Source organism: Rutilus rutilus (genome assembly GCF_951802725.1).
Source record: "Rutilus rutilus genome assembly, chromosome: 21".
Lineage (NCBI taxonomy): Eukaryota > Metazoa > Chordata > Actinopteri > Cypriniformes > Leuciscidae > Rutilus > Rutilus rutilus.
In genome coordinates this window covers 7,568,227-7,588,677 of record NC_140226.1, presented here as the reverse complement: position 1 = coordinate 7,588,677, position 20,451 = coordinate 7,568,227, and the positions used below count along the sequence as shown (strand labels likewise).

General features: G+C 36.1%; 2 protein-coding genes across 3 annotated transcripts in view; both read left to right on the top strand.

The window, feature by feature from the left end:
• Nucleotides 1-1,514: 1,514 nt before the first annotated feature.
• On the top strand, nt 1,515-2,248 carry cga (glycoprotein hormones, alpha polypeptide). Its single transcript, XM_084393916.1, has 3 exons — nt 1,515-1,725; nt 1,820-2,007; nt 2,110-2,248. Exons 1-3 carry the CDS (start codon nt 1,632-1,634, stop codon nt 2,182-2,184), a joined length of 357 nt encoding a protein of 118 aa, XP_084250042.1. The 5' UTR covers nt 1,515-1,631; the 3' UTR covers nt 2,185-2,248.
• Nucleotides 2,249-3,038: 790 nt separating this feature from the next.
• znf292a (zinc finger protein 292a) overlaps nt 3,039-20,451 on the top strand; it is a 32,884-nt gene continuing 15,471 nt past the window's right edge. For both annotated transcript variants that reach the window (XM_084393890.1, XM_084393889.1), the window contains exons 1-3: nt 3,039-3,316; nt 4,001-4,155; nt 10,931-11,009. In XM_084393890.1, coding sequence (XP_084250016.1) covers nt 3,182-3,316; nt 4,001-4,155; nt 10,931-11,009 — 369 coding nt within the window. In that variant the 5' untranslated portion in view covers nt 3,039-3,181. The remainder of the gene's footprint in view (nt 3,317-4,000; nt 4,156-10,930; nt 11,010-20,451) is intronic.

Below are 20,451 nucleotides of genomic sequence, written 5' to 3'. Positions count from 1 at the left end.
TGGCATAAAATGTTGCATGAGGGATTGTTTTCTTACGCTTCATTTTAAAATGAAGAGAAGACTAAATTTCTGCTCCACGGGGGTTATTAGATTATGGCTGTGTGTGCAGATTAATTTCTGTAACTTGTAGATTTTGACAAACATGCGCATGATGCCCCTTTTCTGAATCTTGCAGTTTAGAGATGTAGTGCAATTGAGGAAATGTTTGTTCCAGCCTAAAAGTCTTAAAAAGAAAAATGAGTTTGTTGAATCTGTCTATAGTGTCATGTATGTTATAAATTATGATAAATTGTTTGTTAGAACTGCTTTGTCAATTTTAGATTTGTTGAATATTAGTTGTCTTGACGTATTTAATTTATAACGTTTTACCACCATTGTTTCTAAATCATGCATTATTATTGTTATATAACTACTGGATAATCTAGGACATGAGAACAAAAATTGTTGAGCTTCTAGTTTTTAGCACCAAATGAATAAATTCTTGTTTTTACATTGATGAAAATTGTATGTATTTAGTTCCAGAAACACTATTCAGGTGAAATTGCAGTGTCATATAGAGTATCTGATGTGTTAGTGGTTGGGAGCAGATGTATTCAAGGCTTCAGCTAATTTTGTGAAATCGAGATCTGTTGAGAATTGTTTTTCATCTAGACATTTATGTTTAGAAAAAATGTTAATTGTGTTCCCTTCCAAATGTTTATTTACTTGGTCTTAAAAGGTCTTTGTACACTGCCTTTCATAATTAGAGAATGTAAAAGTAGAATGGTAATGGTGAAGTAATGCAGAAAGGTCTCAAATAAACTGCAGAGATGAAAATAAAGCATAAAATAGAAAAGAGAACGTGCATTTTTTGGGAATATGTTTGCATGTTGCCATTGTTCTTTTCTTACAGTCTTAGTTTGTTAATGTCAAATACTCCTCTCCATCTGGCATTGGAAATATTGAATTACCTTTGCATCAGGCATGAAACAACACAGTCCAAACCAAGGTCTTGTGGATTTGCTGCAGATGGAAAGATTGAGAGATAGTCAAGGCAAGCAAACATTCATCCTTGACAATTGATACTGTGTGTTTATAGAAGAGTTGAGGTACAACGTTAATTACAGATTACTTCATGTGACAGTAAATCATGTAACAATCTGGAATTGCAAACAGAACAAATGTGTTATATGTACAAGCTTAGTATTGTTATCACAATCAACAATGTAATGTAGAGATCTCAAGCCAAAATATAGTTAATTGAAACTACAGTACATATTCAGTTCTTCATTTAACTAATGGATTACAAGGTCAGCAAGGGAACAATCACATGCAATGCACACAACAAGCTCACACACACACAAAATGGGGAAGGCGTAAGCAAGGTATAAAAGGTAGTTATACCTGTGTCTGAGAAGACAGATTGATCACATCTCACTGGAAGTCAAGAACAAAGGTAAAAAAAATACAATTAATTCAAATGAAATATTTGTGATCTTAAAGAATTCACTTAATGTACAAATATACCATTCGGGAAAAAAAAAACCATTCGGGGGAAAAAAATAGCAGGGTGTTTGTACATACTTGATGCATTTTTAAAATGTGAGTGTTGTTTGTAAAGTGAGTTCTTTTTTCATCTGTTTATAGCCATCATGTTTTGGACAAGATATGCTGGAGCAAGTATATTATTGTTTTTAATGCTTATTCATATTGGACAACTGTATCCAAGAAATGATATGACTAACTGTAAGTTGAAAATCAATGACGAAATTATAATACTTAATATGGAACTGCTACGTTTTCCTTCACATTTGTGTGTGTGTGTGTGTTTATTTACAAGTTGGATGTGAGGAGTGCAAACTCAAGGAGAACAACATTTTCTCAAATCCTGGGGCTCCTGTCTATCAGTGTATGGGATGCTGCTTTTCTAGGGCTTACCCCACACCCCTGAGGTCCAAGAAAACCATGCTTGTTCCGAAAAATATCACATCAGAAGCTACATGCTGTGTAGCCAAAGAAGTTAAACGGGTAAAATCTAAACTAATAACTGCTATTATATCACATTATTTCTTTCGTTATTATATAATAAAAATGGTTTATGTGTTTGTTTGTTTGTTTGTTTGTTTGTAGGTACTTGTCAATGATGTCAAACTAGTGAACCACACAGACTGCCACTGTAGCACCTGTTACTATCACAAGTCTTAAAAACACTATGTTACTATTTTACTTGTTTGCTTACATTTAGTTATATTCCTGTCTGTCATTTTACTGCAGTGCTTATTTTCTGTTTTTAATTCACAATGACTTATATCGGCTATTTAAAGTGAAACTATATTGTTAGAAGTTTGCTATATACCCATGCATACTGTGCCAATTTTCTTATGTAAACTAGATTCTGTGTTCAACAATTATTTTTTAATTCCATAAATAGCCTACCTTAAGAGCATAAAATGCTATTAGAATTAAATAGAATTTTTTTAATTCAAGATACGCTTGATATTAATTTAAGCCCTCTTTTATTGGTAATTGCTGACTTGTTTTGTCGTCACTGCTGTAAGATTGTTCAAATACATTAATTAAAACTAAGATTGCTTGACATAGATGCTTCGTTTCTTTTCTCCATCTGTTTTCTATGCCTGTTTACTGGTGACTGATAACTGATATGCCATCATGTCTATGTATTATTTTGGTTAAAAAACATGCCTAATAAGACGGACACAAGGGGCAAAAAAAAAATGTCTCTCTATGTTTTTCTTTTAAATTGTTTTATGAAATCGCAAGCTGAGTTTTCAAAGAAAGTAAGAAAGATTTATTTTTGTGTCAATGGCGTAAATTTTTTGTGAATTAAGACAGACGCCCTCATGGCCGGAACGGTAGGCTACTCGAAGAGAAATTTCAAATACTACTATGACGAAAGATTGGGTCATGATTTAATATTAATTATGTTTCTTTGACGTACTTCAAAACAGTTGCTATGGAGACTGCTTCCCAGTCATAAATATTAAATATGTATTGTAGGCACCGCTCTGTTACCTTGCTCGCTGTAATGCAGGTTTTTTTTTTTTTTTTGCTTGAATATTAATTGGGCTGTGCTGACGTTGCTCGGTAGCCCTCTAATAGTGAATGCACGGTTCATGAATATTTGGATCAGGCCTTGGCCGTAGTAGTTTGAGATATTTGGGCTGGTGTGAATGCAGCGAAGATGGCGGAGGAGGAGGGCAGCGCGACTGAGGCTGTGGCCCTCAGACAGAAATTTCAGGATCTTATCTCTGAATTAAAAAGGAGCTCCGAGTCGACGCTAGATGCCTCCAATAGTTTTTGTCGGGATTTCTGTCAAGTACGACTTTATTCATGCGTTTTAATCTATCAGTCTTTGTTCGTGGACGATGCTGCATGTTTGCATCGCTGCACCAACGATAACAAAACTAACAATACTAATACAGTCATTCATAAATATAATGGGAAAAACACAAAAAGCTGTATGCTGAAGAGATGACGCATGATTGTGTTTTACAATGATTAAATCTTACAGACATGCTGTTTGTTTGTATGTATGGTGACTGCTTCTGATGGCTAACACATTAGCTTATTGTAGCAGCAGCCTTTACTTTCACTCAGAACAGTTATTTAAGGTACATATATGATCATATAATCCTAATTGTAAATATATATAAAAAATCAGCTGATGTAACATCGAGATGATTTAGTAATAATCATGTATTTTAAGAAAACAGCTGTGTTATCAATTATCAGTCTGTCAAATTATTTGATTATAAGATTAAATTAATCATTCTAGATCCTGTCAATATTGTATTTGATCGCAACTTGGCCTCCACATATGTAATGTAATAATATATAAATCACTACTTTTCATCAGATGTACCATATGTAATTATTTTTTACTACTACTGTTAGATGCTTTTGTTATTGGCTTTGGGCCATCACTGAGAATATATGTACAGTTTGGACTCTGAACTGACACTGGACCATTCATTTATGGCTCTTTTTTTTTTCCTTTCAGGTTTTGATGCAGCATGGATGTCAGTGGAGACCAGATGAAGATCCGCTTCCTCTGTTGGAGATGTACACGGTAGCTATAATGTCCTGCGCTGAGGCTAGCCCGTTCCTCAGCCCTGAATGTGAACACCTAACAGATGTGCTGGACAAGTTATCATGGTGAGTATAGACCAGAATGGGATTGCATGCTCAAAATGCATGTTAGTTTATTTTTTAGTACTCTCCTGAATAAGATATTTTACATAAAAGAGGTTTACATATAGTCCACAAGACAAAAAAATTGCTGCATTTATAAAAATGTCCCTGTTCAAAAGTTTATGAACCCTTGATTCTAAATACTGTGTGTAGTTATCTGGATGATCCACAACATGATCTTGTTTAACTGCCCAATGTTCTTCAGAAAAATTCTCCAGGTCACAAAAATTCTTCAGTTTTCCAGCATCTTTTGCAAAATTGAACCCTTTCCAGAAGTGTCTGTATGATTTTGAGATCCATCTTTTCACACTGAGGACAATTGAGTGACTTAAACACAACTATTAAAAAAGGTTCAAACATTCACTGATGCTCCAGAAGGAAACACTCCAGGGAAACATGTAGGCTAAGTATCTTTAGTCCTGTCGTAGGATTTAGTCCTGATTTGTAAGTCGCTTTGGATAAAAGCGTCTGCTAAATGACTAAATGTAAATGTAAATGTAAATGTATCTTCTGTTGCTTCCGAAGGGCAGTGCCATCCTGTTCAAATGTTTTCACCGTTGTGGATCATCCAGGTAACGACACACAGTATTAAGAATATTGTAAACTTTTGAACGGGGTCATTTTTATAGATTCAGCTATTTTTCAGCATCTCGTCTGCTGTGTCTGAGGCGGAGGCGGAGGCAGTTCCTCCACGCACACAGTTGTGGCCTAATGGTTAGAGAGTCGGACTTGTAACCCGAAGGTAGGGTAGGGGTCCCAGGATACGATACAAATCATGATACTGAACTCACGATACAATATTATCACAATATTTTAAATAAAGACGTTTTTTATTATTATTATTACATTTTTATTATTATTATTTTATTATCAGAACCCACAAATATCCACCCATTGAATTATTATAAATTCAATTCAACATCATATAGTAGTTTAATGTAGTAATGTCACTGAAACTCACGCTTTCAATGCAGGCATTCGTTGCACAGACTCTCCCAGTGCTCGCTATATCCTGCCTCTCCCGCTATTAATTGCTATTCACATATAATAAACCATCTAAAATACTTTGAATAATCATACTACCAAAACTAAAATGTGATGGTGATTTAAATGATGTTTGCACTTTCACTTTGAGGAGTTCCGCTCCAGCTTGTATGTGCTTCATTTGAACAATGCAATCAATTACAGCACGTCAAAATGACTATTCCCAAACTGTAAAATTTTATTCTGCATTTACACTCACAACAATCTCAAGTTGTTTTCACGTTTCACACAAGCATTTTAATGTTTGTGTTTACTACAGTATGTGTGCTGTTGTAAATCTGTTCATCATATAAAGTCATCGTGTCTCTTCAGAAGACTTGGATTTGGATTAGACCACTCGATTGATTATCTTTGCAATGCTTTTATGAAATTTTTGGGATCTTTTAAGTTTAAGAGTAATGGACTTTAAATGGAGAGACAGAAATCTCTCAGGTTTCATTAAAATATCTTCATTTGTGTTTGGAAGTTGAACGAGAATCTTATAGGTTTGAAATGTGAGTAAATGATGACGGAATTACATTTTTGGTGTGAAATATACCTCATAAATACAGTAAGCTGAGCCTTGGATAACACTAACTGTATGTCGTGAATCATATCGTTTACATCGATACATATTGTCACATTTTTATATCGCAATATAACAATGTATCGTTACAACCCTAGTCAGAAGATAAAAGATATATTTGTCGTAGGATCCTTTCAAAATTTAAGGGTATTTCCTATGAGTGGCAGTGAAACATCAACTTCAGTGTTACTCAGTTGATGCCTTAATCGTCAATTGAGCCTTGTGAATTGCCACTCAAAGTTAAATTATTTTCAACACCTTGCTTCATTCAAAAATGAATCAGCGTTTTTAAGCATTATTATGAATTGTTTAATGATGACTCACTCATAAAGATAGTCCATTGGCGCCATCTACTGGTGTAACAATGTAATGGCACTGACTGATAGCCTGTCTAGTGCGCACAGACAGAGACGTGCCAGTGCTGATACAGATTCGACAATCGGAACTAACTGTTATTAATATAATAAAACCCCAACACGCTTATTTATGTAGCATAATAATAATATGGTGATAATATCACATTAAATTGAGCCACTCAAAATCACAGCAAGGGAATCATTCACTGCGACAGCCCTATAGGACGTAACACCTTACTTCAGTTGTTTTAATGAAATAAACAACTGGCAATCTAGCTTTTCACTTTCTTAGTGAATGATTTTGCTCTTAGCTCCGAAACCCCTTTTTTCTGTGGTGGTCATGGTCTTTGCCAAGCCATGTCCACATTATCGGTCAATTTAAGTTCATTGTCACTGGTAAAAAGATTTCTTGTACGAGAAGTGCATATATAATACTATCTTTCCAATTTTAAAGAACGGTTCACCCACAAATGCAAATCCTGAAATTTGGAAGAATTTTTAACATATAAATGTGTAGCTCATGGTGAAAAAGGACAACAACTAAAAAACCTACATATGCCATATTACTTGTGCACTATATTCCAAGCCTTCTGAAGCCATATGATAGCTTGTGTGATGGCACAGACTCAAATTGATGTCAATGATGTCAAATTCCTTCTAAAACTTGGATGCAAGTAAGATTTAAAACCTTAAAGGGACAGTTCACCCAAACATGAAAATTATCCCATGATTTACTCACCCTCAAGCCATCCTAGGTGTATATGACATTCATTCTTCAAATACAATCGGAGTTATATTAAAGGGGTCATGAACTGGATTGTTTTATTATTTTATAATGTTTCCTGGGGTGCCCTTATAATGTTGGTATGATTTTTACATCAAAAATTGTCATAATTTATAAATAAAAGCCATTTTTCCAAGCCTGATTTCAGGCTCAGATTTGAACGCTCCGTTTTAAGGGGCGTGTCTGCTGTGAGACTGCAGTGCAAACGCCCACTGCTGTGATTGGCTGACATGCTTGCATATGAAATAGCTAGTATTACATGAACTCTCTCGAAAACTGTTACTACGTTTTTACTATTACTGCTATCGAGATTAACAAATCGTGAAAAGTATCGTTTAAAGCATTATATTTAAATCTATTCCATCACATGAAAGGTTGCAGCATGATGAGCTTTGACTGAGCAGATGACAGACAGACTAGTCTGTTGATCGCGTGAATAAAGATCTTATCATTGCAACGCAATTTTTGCACTCTCACAAATGCTTACTCCAAATCACAATGCAAACACGATGTGAATACACAGTAAGAGCTTCGTTGTGTAGTGTAACAGTGTCATTATTTCATCACGAGTTTGGTAAGTGTCCAGATAAGCTCTCGCGGCTCGCGCTGTGCTGTTTGATTGACAGCTTGGGCGAATGGAAAGGGATCGTTCTTTGGTCGCTTTCTGATTTAATCTAATTTTAATAACAGTTTAAAAAGGATTATTTTCATAATACTACGAGAAATTATGTGAAGTTGATCGTTTAGTCACTGATGCATAAACAGTAGGCTATTGAACGATTTTAAGAGAATCTGAACTTGAATAATTACACACAAACCACTGATCGCAGATCAGGCATTAGAATACACATGGTTACTTACATGTTGCTGGCAGATCCGTGTCGGGAAATTGTGATTGACTGATTTAATAAAGTTGTTTAACCATGCTGGAATCCGAAGGAAGCTTATGCAGACTGTCTTCTTCCACAAACAGGCACTGCACAATATTTAGTCAACAGCATGTTTATTGCTTGGAAGTAGCTCGATCCGGTAAGCAATCATCATGTCGTCCTATGTTATTTAGAATGTTTGGGCGAATCGGTGGGCGGGGCTAAACAGGCTGTGTTGAAGTAGGCGTTGATCTTCTTTTGTGGAGGCGGTGTTTTATCCTCTTTGACGTCATAGTTCCCCACTTTGAAAAACGAGTCGTTTGCTGAGCCTGATGTCTATAAAAGCTTTTATTGGACTAACAAGGTAGTTTTCAGTTCCGAAACTTACAGGATATTATTATAGTATGATGATCTCTTATATGTCAAAAGCTCAAGTAAATTTTGATTTCTCAGTTCATCACCCCTTTAAATAATGGCCTAGCTTTATAATGGCAGTGAATGGCTGGAAAAAATTTGAAGCCCAAAAAAGTGCATCCATCCATGATAAGAATACTCCACACGGCTCCGGGGGATTAATAAAGGCCTGCTGAAGCGAAGCCATGGGTTTTTGTAAGAAATGTCCCAGTGTGTTGTGATTGGCACCATGTGTTCAGGAAATGTCCAACCCTTCCATAACTGCGAGTTCTTCTCTAGTGCAAATATGAATATGGATGGCATCAATTTCAAACCAATTCGAGCCCGATTCAGACCCTGACAATGTTAACGAACAAGAGGAAATGGCTGATTTCATGCACAGACTTTGCAAGCACAGATTTCACAAGACGTTTCAGAGTGGCATGTTTGTAATTTTCTTTTACATTATAGATCCGATGTTATCCACCATTTAATTGTGATATTTGTCGGAAAACTAAGGTGATACAAGCCGTAATCGATCACAAAATCATGGCTAATTTTCCTAAGGAGCGGTGAAGTGTCTTACAAAAGTGAGAGCTTACAAAGCTGTTCTCCATAAAATGTTCAGCATACAGATAAACGTTTGGGTTTTAATGTTCAGGAACAGTGTTTAAAATACATCTTAAGCACTCTTAAGTTCGTCAGCCTTAGGAAGGTCAAACAAAGTTTGGGGAATTTTGTGGAAAATCTTTTCTAATGCAGCTCAGCCAGGCCTCACCTTTTTTTGCATATTCCGTGGGCAGGTATTATTTAAATGAGAATCATTGTGACTTCATAAGATCTGAAAAAATCGCATTGTAGTCCAAACGTTCATTGTAGTTCGTTGTAGCACTGGTTCGCTACAGCATGGGGGAGTAAACTAAACACAAAATTGCTTCTTCTTTTTTCTTCTTTTTTTAATTAAACTTTTTTTGTTAGAATATGTGTTTAAATAAATACTATTATAATAACAGTTTTCTTAAAGGTGCATTGCACAACATTTCATGTTAAAAATACCCGTTTTTCTAACCCATACATGCTTAAACAATTGCCTGATGGGCTGAATGAGCCCTTCTATGATCACTGCGATTGCCTCTATAATCCTGTACAGTAAAATAAATAAGAGGGATTCGGGTCGGAATCGACTGGGCGTGACGTCATGCGCGTTCACGCTCACCTGGCTATGTCTGGCAGGTTTGTGTATTCGCCGCCATTATCCGCATCAGCGAAGACAACTCAAGCGACTTTTGCAAAAGTAGAAGATGGATTCAAAGAGACCGGCTTCTAGTTCATCCCAAACCCCAACGTAACCGCGTGCACAACTCTGGTTGCAGTTTCGCGTGTCGCCAGAAGGGGGCATAGTTCTGCAAAAACTCAGAGACTTGCGCAATGCACCTTTAAGGATAAAATAATATATATCTTAGCTAATGCTGTAAACTATATGGGGAGCCCTTAATTACATATTACTATAATATTAAAGGTTGAAATGTGAAGTTTATCATTTTATAAAACTTTTTTTCGGCTTTTGGCACTACTGTAACGATGTTCAGAGGAAGAAAGGAGGTGGGAACCGGCAAACGTTCACAGACTTTATTATATAAATAAACACAAAACGAAAGTAAAAGCAGCAGCCACTCATGGACTTAAACAAAACACAACGTAAAAGTCCAGGCCTGGTCCTCTCTCGTCCTTCACTGTCGTCTCTCCTCCTTTTATGCTTCTGAAGCTCCTCCTTGAGAGATATGAGATCGGTGCAGCTCGCAGGTGATGCTTATCATCAGTCACGCCTCGCGCCATTCTTTCACGGCCCTCGACCCTGCCCTGTTTGCCACACAAGTCAAGTCACCTTTATTTATATGCTTTTTACAATACAGATTGTTTCAAAGCAGCTTTATAGTGATAACAGGAAAATAATGCAACAAAGTTTGTTTCGGCTGTACAGCAGATCTAAAAGAAAATAGTGTCATAGTCCAGCTTAAGTAAGTTCAGGGATGATTCATAATCATCATTTTTATATTTATTTTATGGTTTGGATGTTACCATAGACGTTGCTGCCCCAACCATATGGTATTCATTTTATTTTTGCAAGTTGTAAAATGTCTTGGGAAGACATCTTGAATAAAAATCTGCACATAAATATGGCTTAAACTGTTTAATTGTGGATTGATTCATTCTATCAGAAATTATAGGACACTGTGTCTGAGCCTGTGTGAATCTGATTTATTGCTTTAGCCACTAGATGGCGGTGCGTGTTAGTGTTTTAGGACACCCCTTAGCCCTATAAAATCACTGTAACAGACGGGCCATGCCAGAAATGTTCAAAAGGGTGGGCCTTCGTAAAACAGGGTGGGCAAAAAAAACAACAAAAAAACTGCATGCTAAATTATCAGGAAAAAAATCCAGCAGTTTTTAAGTTTAAAGTTACAAACCTGCAAATAAGAAATAAACCTACATGAATTAATTTATATACTGTATGGTCAGACACTTGCACGTGTCACTTTATTATTAAAAATTTTACCAAAATCAAGCTCAAATTGAGTTATGAGGTTTTTGACCAGCGAATTTCAGAATTTTACTATATAGTGCATTGTGTGCCCTGCTTTCACTATGTAGAGAATAGTGCATAAGTAAACAGTTTGAACGCAGTGTAAAGGAAATTTACTCAATAGATGTTTTTGTTCCCTGCTAGGAGCTGTCTGAATCTTCTGTTGTCATTCTCCGGGAAAATCCCTGGTGCCTTATGGGAAGAGTTTCAATCTTCTGTCAAGGTCAGAGACAAGACTTCATTAAATGTTTTTATTAACACAAAGGTAATGTGCAGTATCTTGTGGAATTGGTGGATGGACCTGGCTTATCAAATTAGGTTACACTTTAATTGAAGGTGTCATTGTTACAGTGTAATTATATATTTAAGTACTGAGTAATATTAAGCAACTACATGTACTTACTATAGGGTTAGGGTAGGACTAGGGTTTGGTTTAGGGTTAGTTGCATGTAATTATGCATAATTTACTGTTATTACTATAGTAACTACATGTGTAACACTGTAAAATAAAGTGTTACCTCAAATTATTATTACATTCATATAAGCATCAAATATAAGCATCACACAACAGCATTTCTAATTAGTATTAATATTTTAAGAACGTATTGGGTAAGAGGTCCAAATAAAGAATACATACCAGATGGCTTGGTTAATGGCTTTATGGGTTTACTAAACATGGAAACTATTTTCAATGCACATTTCATCTCTGTGCCATCAATTATATGATTGCTTTCATTACACATTGAATATATGTGACCTGTGCTTGCAAAATAAGTCAGAATGAGCAAATTAAATATATATATACAGTACAGGTCAAAAGTTTGGAAACATTACGATTTTTTAAATATTTTTGAAAGAAGTCTCTAATGCTTATCAAGGCTGCGTTTATTTTATAAAAAATACAGAAAAAAACCCCCAGTAATATTGTAAAATATTATTACAACTTAAAATAATAGTTTTCAATTTGAATATTCTTTAAAAAATAATTTATTCCTGTGATGCAAAGCTGAATTTTCAGCATCATTACTCTAGTCTTCAGTGTCACATGTGACATCCAGTCTATCACATGATCCTTTAGAAAATCATTCTAATATTCTGATTTATTATGAGTGTTGGAAACAGTTCTGCTGCCTAATATATTTGATGAATAAAAGGTTAAAAAGAACTGCATTTATTCAAAATAAAAAAATATTTTCTAATAATATAAATCTTCTTTACTATCACTTTTTATCAATTTAACACATCCTTGCTGAATAAAAGTAATGATCTATTTCAAAAAAAAAGAAAGAAAAAAAATTACTGACCCCAAATTACTGACCAGTAGTGTATATTGTTGTTACAAAAGATTTATATTTTTAAAGCATTTGCTTCTTTTTTTTTTTTTTTTTTACTTTTTATTCATCAAAGTATCCTAAAAAAGTATCACAGTTTATGAAAAAATATTAAGCAGCAGAACTGTTTCCAACTTTGATAATGAATCGTCATATTAGAATGATTTCTAAAGGAACATGTGATAGACTGGAGTAATGATCCTGAAAAATCAGCTTTGCATCACAGAAATAAATGATAATTTAAAGTATAATAAATTGAAAACCAATTATTTTAAATTGTAATAATATATCACAATATTTTTTTTTTCTTTTTTTTCTGTATTTTTGATCAAATAAATGCAGGCTTGATGAGCAGAAGAAACTTCTTTCAAAAACATTATAAATTGTAATGTTTCCAAACTTTGGACCTGTACTGTATATAATATATACACTCACCTAAAGGATTATTTGGAACTAGGGGTGTCGCAATATACCGGTATTGACGATAATCGTGATATTCAAAGCATGAAATATCGACATCGTGTTAATTTAGAGCAATACAATATACCGGTATTGGCGATATTGGCGTTTTCTAGACGCAGCGCTCGTCCGCGCCCGCGCAGCTAGAGTGAAACACTCTGTCTGTCCACACCCGAAAAAAGTAAGCTGAGCTCGCCAGTATTAACAACAGAGTTCTTCGGCTTCAAAGAAAACAGCACCTTAGAGGTGGTCGCACACCGGACGAGAAGCGCAGCGCCACGTCTTTAAAATTCGAACACATTCTGTATGAGTGTACACACACCGGACGAGAAGCACAGCGCGGTTCTATTCGGCGTCTGTCCGCGGCGCCCAGCAACGGCTCAGGACCTTGTTCAAAATCCTGCCGCGACACAGAGCGCAGAAAAAAGTGTTCAGATCACAGACTCAGCAACTATTGTATTTAATTGTACAGTATAATCATAACATAGTACAGACATTATCTCAATTCCATAATGTCCTTAAACATAATGATATTGCTGGCCATAAACTGAGAAAGTGCGTGTCCGGTGTGCAATACCTCGAGTTGTCATAGACGCGACGCGGATATTATTTTACTAGTCATCATGGAATGGGAAACGTGACATTAACTGTTAACAGGGGGTTTCTGTGTTCATATATTTAATAAAGGGTGATTATTAAAATTAAGAACCCCGTTTTCTTTACTCATCTTATTTTTGTATTTGTATTTGCACTTGATTTTTTTTATTCAAATCTGCTATCTGCATGACTTTATTGGCGCCAGTGCAACAACAGGTTTAAGAGCTTTTCAGTTCTTCAGGAAACCTTCAGACAGTGTTTGGCTTCAGTTTGAAACCAGATAAACTTCACATGCTTGTCTTCCTTCACAAAAATTTGCCATAGATTGAGTACGCAAGAAGTAAAAATGCATGTGCCTTGTGTTTATCAGTATCCTTATGTTTGTTGGGTAAAAAAGAAAACTATATACCCTGTGATAAAGTGATTCCTTCCGAGTGAACACGAGTGGATCTGACTGCAGTAGATGTTAGAGATATTAATAAAAATGAAGTTAATTCAGCCAGCGCTCATACCTTTGTTTACATCCTGTTTTCGGTGGAAGGCCATAGTAATCGATTGTCGAGTTCACGCGCGTGATCATAGGTACTAAACCTATGCGCGTGAACTCGACAATCGATTACTATGGCCTTCCACCGAAAACAGGATGTAAACAAAGGTATGAGCGCTGGCTGAATTAACTTCATTTTTATTAATATCTCTAACATCTACTGCAGTCAGATCCACTCGTGTTCACTCGGAAGGAATCACTCACATTTTCTGTGCACTTTTAATGACACTTAAAGGATGTTAAGAGGCTAAAAAGCAGGCTTACTACTTGCCCCATTGAAGTCAATAGGGTGCAAATTTTAAAAATAGAATAACTCGGTGTAGGCAACACCGATTTTTGTCGTTGTTCTCTGTATTGACAGCACTCCAAATGTACAAAAAAATGAGCTCAATGTTAAAATTGACCGGAGTTCTCCTTTAATGCAATTATCTAATCAACTAGGGCTGCAACTAACGATTATTTTGATAATCGATTAATCGGACGATTATTTTTTCCGATTAATCGATTAATCGGATAGCCTAGGTTTTTTTTAATTCAATTTGATTTTTGTTTATAACTAAATAAAACCCTAAATCAGGGTATTTATGTGTAAAAGTGTACTTTAAAAAGTGCAAAAGCCACACATTGAGTTTTACTAATATAATCTTAAATTTTTACATTTTAAACCCCAAACACAAAAGTTTGTCCAGTTTTTAAACAGTAAAACTTCTTTAAATATCCAAAATATATATAAAAAAAAAAAATATTGAGTTGCGCTGCTCATATAAACTTCACATTATGAAATTAGGACACAAACATGTTTTAGATATTTTTAGATATTAAGCAGCAGATTTTGAATTCCAATGTAGAATGCGATCTGTTATTTCTTGATAACAGACCGCTGCGAAGTATAACACACCAGAAAAACAGAGCGTTGCTATGGACACAGGAGTCTAACCGTAGAGACGGAACGGACTATTTTCTTTAGCGGAAGCAATACAATCATTTTTAAATCAAGAAACTCCTTTTTAAATCAATATTTTGTGTAAAATTATTGATTTATTTGGTGGGTAGCCATGTAATAAGCGGGATTATCCCTTACATAGTAGACAAATGCTATAAAAAGAGAGCGGAATGGAGGTAACGTTACGCAGCTGACAACAGGCTTGATTAAAAGTACAGGAAAAATTATGTATTACTGCACAAGCATTCGCTGAAAACCACTGACTACAGTGACTAAAAAACAATATTTTACTGCTGCTGTTATTAACTGCCTTTATATTTAGTGCTTCACTTTGTAAACACCATTTAATTTAACTTATTTCTGCGGTAGCGCTATTTTAATCCATCACTTATGTTGCGAGCGAACTGATTGCGCAACCTGATGCTCGATACAAAATAGATCTAGTGTGACTGTCCCGAAGTTAGTAAACAAAGCTGTTTACACAGTAGCATTGAATTAAACTAGACTATACCATTTTCACATCTTCATATAATGAGAATACAGTTTTTGCTTGCCGTGCTGATGTTTCTCTCCGATTACTCTCTGCCATTTCGCGTGACTGCGTTGTCATGAAAGTGACGTCATCAGTAACGCTCCACCTTGACGTGAGCAGACCAACTAATCGACAATGACATTCGTTGACAACGATTTTCATAATCGATTATTATCGATTTTATCGATTAGTTGTTGCAGCCCTATAATCAACCAATCACATGGCAGTTGCTTCAATGCATTTAGGGGTGTGGTCCTGGTCAAGACAATCTCCTGAACTCCAAACTGAATGTCAGAATGGGAAAGAAAGATGATTTAAGCAATTTTGAGCGTGGCATGGTTGTTGGTGCCAGACGGGCCTAGTATTTCACAATCTGCTCAGTTACTGGGATTTTCACGCACAACCATTTCTAGGGTTTACAAAGAATGGTGTGAAAAGGGAAAAACATCCAGTATGCGGCAGTCCTGTGGGCGAAAATGCCTTGTTGATGCTAGAGGTCAGAGGAGAATGGGCCGACTGATTCAAGCTGATAGAAGAGCAACTTTGACTGAAATAACCACTCGTTACAACCGAGGTATGCAGCAAAGCATTTGTGAAGCCACAACACGCACAACCTTGAGGCGGATGGGCTACAACAGCAGAAGACCCCACCGGGTACCACTCATCTCCACTACAAATAGGAAAAAGAGGCTACAATTTGCACAAGCTCACCAAAATTGGACAGTTGAAGACTGGAAAATGACAGTGAGTTCACTGTACTAAAATGGCCCCCACAGTCACCAGATCTCAACCCAATAGAGCATCTTTGGGATGTGGTGGAATGGGAGCTTCGTGCCCTGGATGTGCATCCCACAAATCTCCATCAACTGCAAGATGCTATCCTATCAATATGGGCCAACATTTCTAAAGCATGCTTTCAGCACCTTGTTGAATCAATGCCACGTAGAATTAAGGCAGTTCTGAAGGCGAAAGGAGGTCAAACACAGTATTAGTATGGTGTTCCTAATAATCCTTTAGGTGAGTGTGTATATATATATATATATATATATATATTAGGGCTGTGACATTAACGCGTTAATTTCGATTAATTAATCTGAGAAAAAATAACGCGTTAAAAAAAATAACGCAGATTAATCCATACCGTATTGACCTTTGAACCTAGAGCCGTTCTAGCCACCATTCGACTGTAAAATGAAGGAGGGAGACGAGAACGCGCTGGCGCTGCCTGGATCATTGATTGGAACATTTACTTATAAAAAAACAGCCGGCATTTCAACGTTGATTCACCGGTGAACGTAAGGGACCAAGGTCGAATCAATGTTGGATTATGTTTCGATTGTGCAAAACGAATCAACGTTGAAATCGTGACGTTGTTTCATTGTTGATTTCGTGACGTTGTTTCACCGTCTCTTCTTTCAATATGGGTGAATAAAGATTGTATGTCGACGTTGAACCAATGTTGAATTATGCTTCGGTTTTGCAAATTGAATCAACGTTGATATTGTGACGTTTCACCGTCTTACCTTTCATCATGGGAAAATGAGTCATGACAATGCTGACTGAAATTGTGATTAACTGTACACTAAAATATTGTTAACTGTCAAATTACTTGCAGCAATGGCTTAATTAAACACATTTAATAAAAATATAACACATGCTCAAGATTGTAAAACAAGTTTTATTCTGAAAAAACAAAAGTCTAAAAATACTTTCTAAAACAGATGAAAAACATCTCAAACTTTAAATTGCATTATTTTCGAAGTAATGTTAAAAACCTGTAAAGCAAGTGTAAATGTTTATAATTTAATGTTTAATATTAAATGTATAATTTAATAATGTTCAATAATTTAATAATGTTCAATTGTATTGTATTGATTATTTGCTAGGCACAATTATTTCAATGCTCACCCTTTGAACATTTGAACATTATTTCAATAACATGTTCAACACAATTATTTTTAATTGATTGACAGCCCTAATTTATATGCAATTAAAATGCGATTAATTTCGATTAATTAATTACAAAGCCTCTAATTAATTAGATACATTTTTTTAATCGAGTCCCAGCCCTAATATATATATAGATATATACAGTGAGGAAAATAAGTATTTGAACACCCTGCTATTTTGCAAGTTCTCCCACTTGGAAATTATGGAGGGGTCTGAAATTGTCATCGTAGGTGCATGTCCACTGTGAGAGACATAATCTAAAAAAAAAAATCCAGAAATCACAATATATGATTTTTTAACTATTTATTTGTATGATACAGCTGCAAATAAGTATTTGAACACCTGTCTATCAGCTAGAATTCTGACCCTCAAAGACCTGTTAGTCTGCCTTTAAAATGTCCTCCTCCACTCCATTTATTATCCTAAATTAGATGCACCTGTTTGAGGTCGTTCGCTGCATATAGACACCTGTCCACCCCATACAATCAGTAAGAATCCAACTACTAACATGGCCAAGACCAAAGAACTGTCCAAAGACACTAGAGACAAAATTGTACACCTCCACAAAGCTGGTAAGGGCTACGGGGAAATTGCCAAGCAGCTTGGTGAAAAAAGGTCCACTGTTGGAGCAATCATTAGAAAATGGAAGAAGCTAAACATGACTGTCAATCTCCCTCGGACTGGGGCTCCATGCAAGATCTCACCTCGTGGGGTCTCAATGATCCTAAGAAAGGTGAGAAATCAGCCCAGAACTACACGGGAGGAGCTGGTCAATGACCTGAAAAGAGCTGGGACCACCGTTTCCAAGGTTACTGTTGGTAATACACTAAGACGTCATGGTTTGAAATCATGCATGGCACGGAAGGTTCCCCTGCTTAAACCAGCACATGTCAAGGCCCGTCTTAAGTTTGCCAATGACCATTTGGATGATCCAGAGGAGTCATGGGAGAAAGTCATGTGGTCAGATGAGACCAAAATATAACTTTTTGGTCATAATTCCACTAAACGTGTTTGGAGGAAGAAGAATGATGAGTACCATCCCAAGAACACCATCCCTACTGTGAAGCATGGGGGTGGTAGCATCATGCTTTGGGGGTGTTTTTCTGCACATGGGACAGGGCGACTGCACTGTATTAAGGAGAGGATGCACGGGGCCATGTATTGCGAGATTTTGGGGAACAACCTCCTTCCCTCAGTTAGAGCATTGAAGATGGGTCGAGGCTGGGTCTTCCAACATGACAATGACCCGAAGCACATAGCCAGGATAACCAAGGAGTGGCTCTGTAAGAAGCATATCAAGGTTCTGGTGTGGCCTAGCCAGTCTCCAGACCTAAACCCAATAGAGAATCTTTGGAGGGAGCTCAAACTCCGTGTTTCTCAGCGACAGCCCAGAAACCTGACTGATCTAGAGAAGATCTGTGTGGAGGAGTGGGCCAAAATCCCTCCTGCAGTGTGTGCAAACCTGGTGAAAAACTACAGGAAACGTTTGACCTCTGTAATTGCAAACAAAGGCTACTGTACCAAATATTAACATTGATTTTCTCAGGTGGTCAAATACTTATTTGCAGCTGTATCATACAAATAAATAGTTAAAAAATCATACATTGTGATTTCTGGATTTTTTTTTTTAGATTATGTCTCTCACAGTGGACATGCACCTACGATGACAATTTCAGACCCCTCCATGATTTCTAAGTGGGAGAACTTGCAAAATAGCAGGGTGTTCAAATACTTATTTTCCTCACTGTACATATAGGCTACACCAGTTTGAAGTTGATAGAGTGAACAAAGTAAATTTTGAGAATGTTCAGATGTTCTCTTCAAAATCACGAAGCAACCATACCTTAAAATCCCTGGTAATAATACCAAATTTGGCACACACCAAGTCAAAACTCATATCTATAGGGAAACTATTTCTTCAACTTTATTGAAAATATTTATATATTTAACATTACCTAACTGATTTTTCTGCTTAGCAATCAGTTTGAGAAGCGTGTCTCTGGTTAAGGGCTTCACATGTAGCAATCCATGTAGCAAAATTATGCAAAAAAATATCATTAATAACAATAAATAACAAGTTGCCCAGTTCATGTTACTTTTTTTTTTTATTAAAAAAAGACTAAATTCTGTGAAAGAATATTCATGAATTTTCCTGCATGGATGCCAGGTAAATAATAATCAACACAGCTCATTTTAATACATTCGTGACAGTTTCATATCGTGTCCATGTCCAACCATTTATTTGCTACATTAATGTCCACAATCATCTTATTTTGGTAATTGGTTGAGCTAAATCTCAATTTCTCCGACAAGATTCGCCGACCGCAGTTGATTTATAGCATTAGCCATCGACTGAGCACTCTCACTATCATCCATATCTTTTACAAAACAGGCATACAGTTGTGGTCAGAATTAATGGCACCCCTGGTAAATATGATCAAAAATGGCTGTAAGAATAAATATGCATTGTTCATCCTTTTGATCTTTCATTAAAAAAATGTGCAAAAATCTAACATTTCATTAAAGTAAAAGAATTGAAAGTGGGGTATTGGCACCCCGAGATTTTTTTACGAGTAAAATATCTCTGAAGTATATTCCCATTAATATTTACCTTGTTTAGCACACCAGGGTGACTAGGAACATGACATTGTCTAGCTATGACTTCTTGTTTCACAGGAATTTAAATATGAGGAAACACAAAGGCCAAATTCCCTTAATCATCCATCACAATGAGTAAAACCAAAGAATATAGTTCTGATGTGCATCAAAAGATTGTTGAGCATCACAGAATAGAAAGTGGCTGTAAGAAAATAGCTAAAGAATTGAAAATTCCCATTTTGACCATCAGGGCAATAATTACCTGTTCCAAGTAAAAAAAAAGAAACTTCTGCCATGACCGTCCCAGTCCCCTAAACTGAACCATATAGAAAATGAGTGGGGTGAACTGAAGAGAAGAAGCACCAACATGAACATGTGAATCTGAAGGATCTGGAGAGATTCTGTACAGAGGAATGGTCTCTGATCTCTTGTCAGTTGTTCTCCAAACTCATCAGGCATTATAGAAGAAAACTCAGAGCTGTTATCTGGCAAAAGGAGGTTACAAAATTAAAGTATTTAATAACAGGGAGCCAATAATTATGGACAGCGTGTTTTGGAGAAAAGCATTTATTTCATAATGTGATTTACCCCCCACTTTCAATTCTTTTACTTCAATGAAAGGTTCGATTTTTGCGAATTTTTTTAATGAAAAATCAAAAGGATAAACAATGAAGATTTTTTTTTTTTAGAGCCATTTTTGATCATATT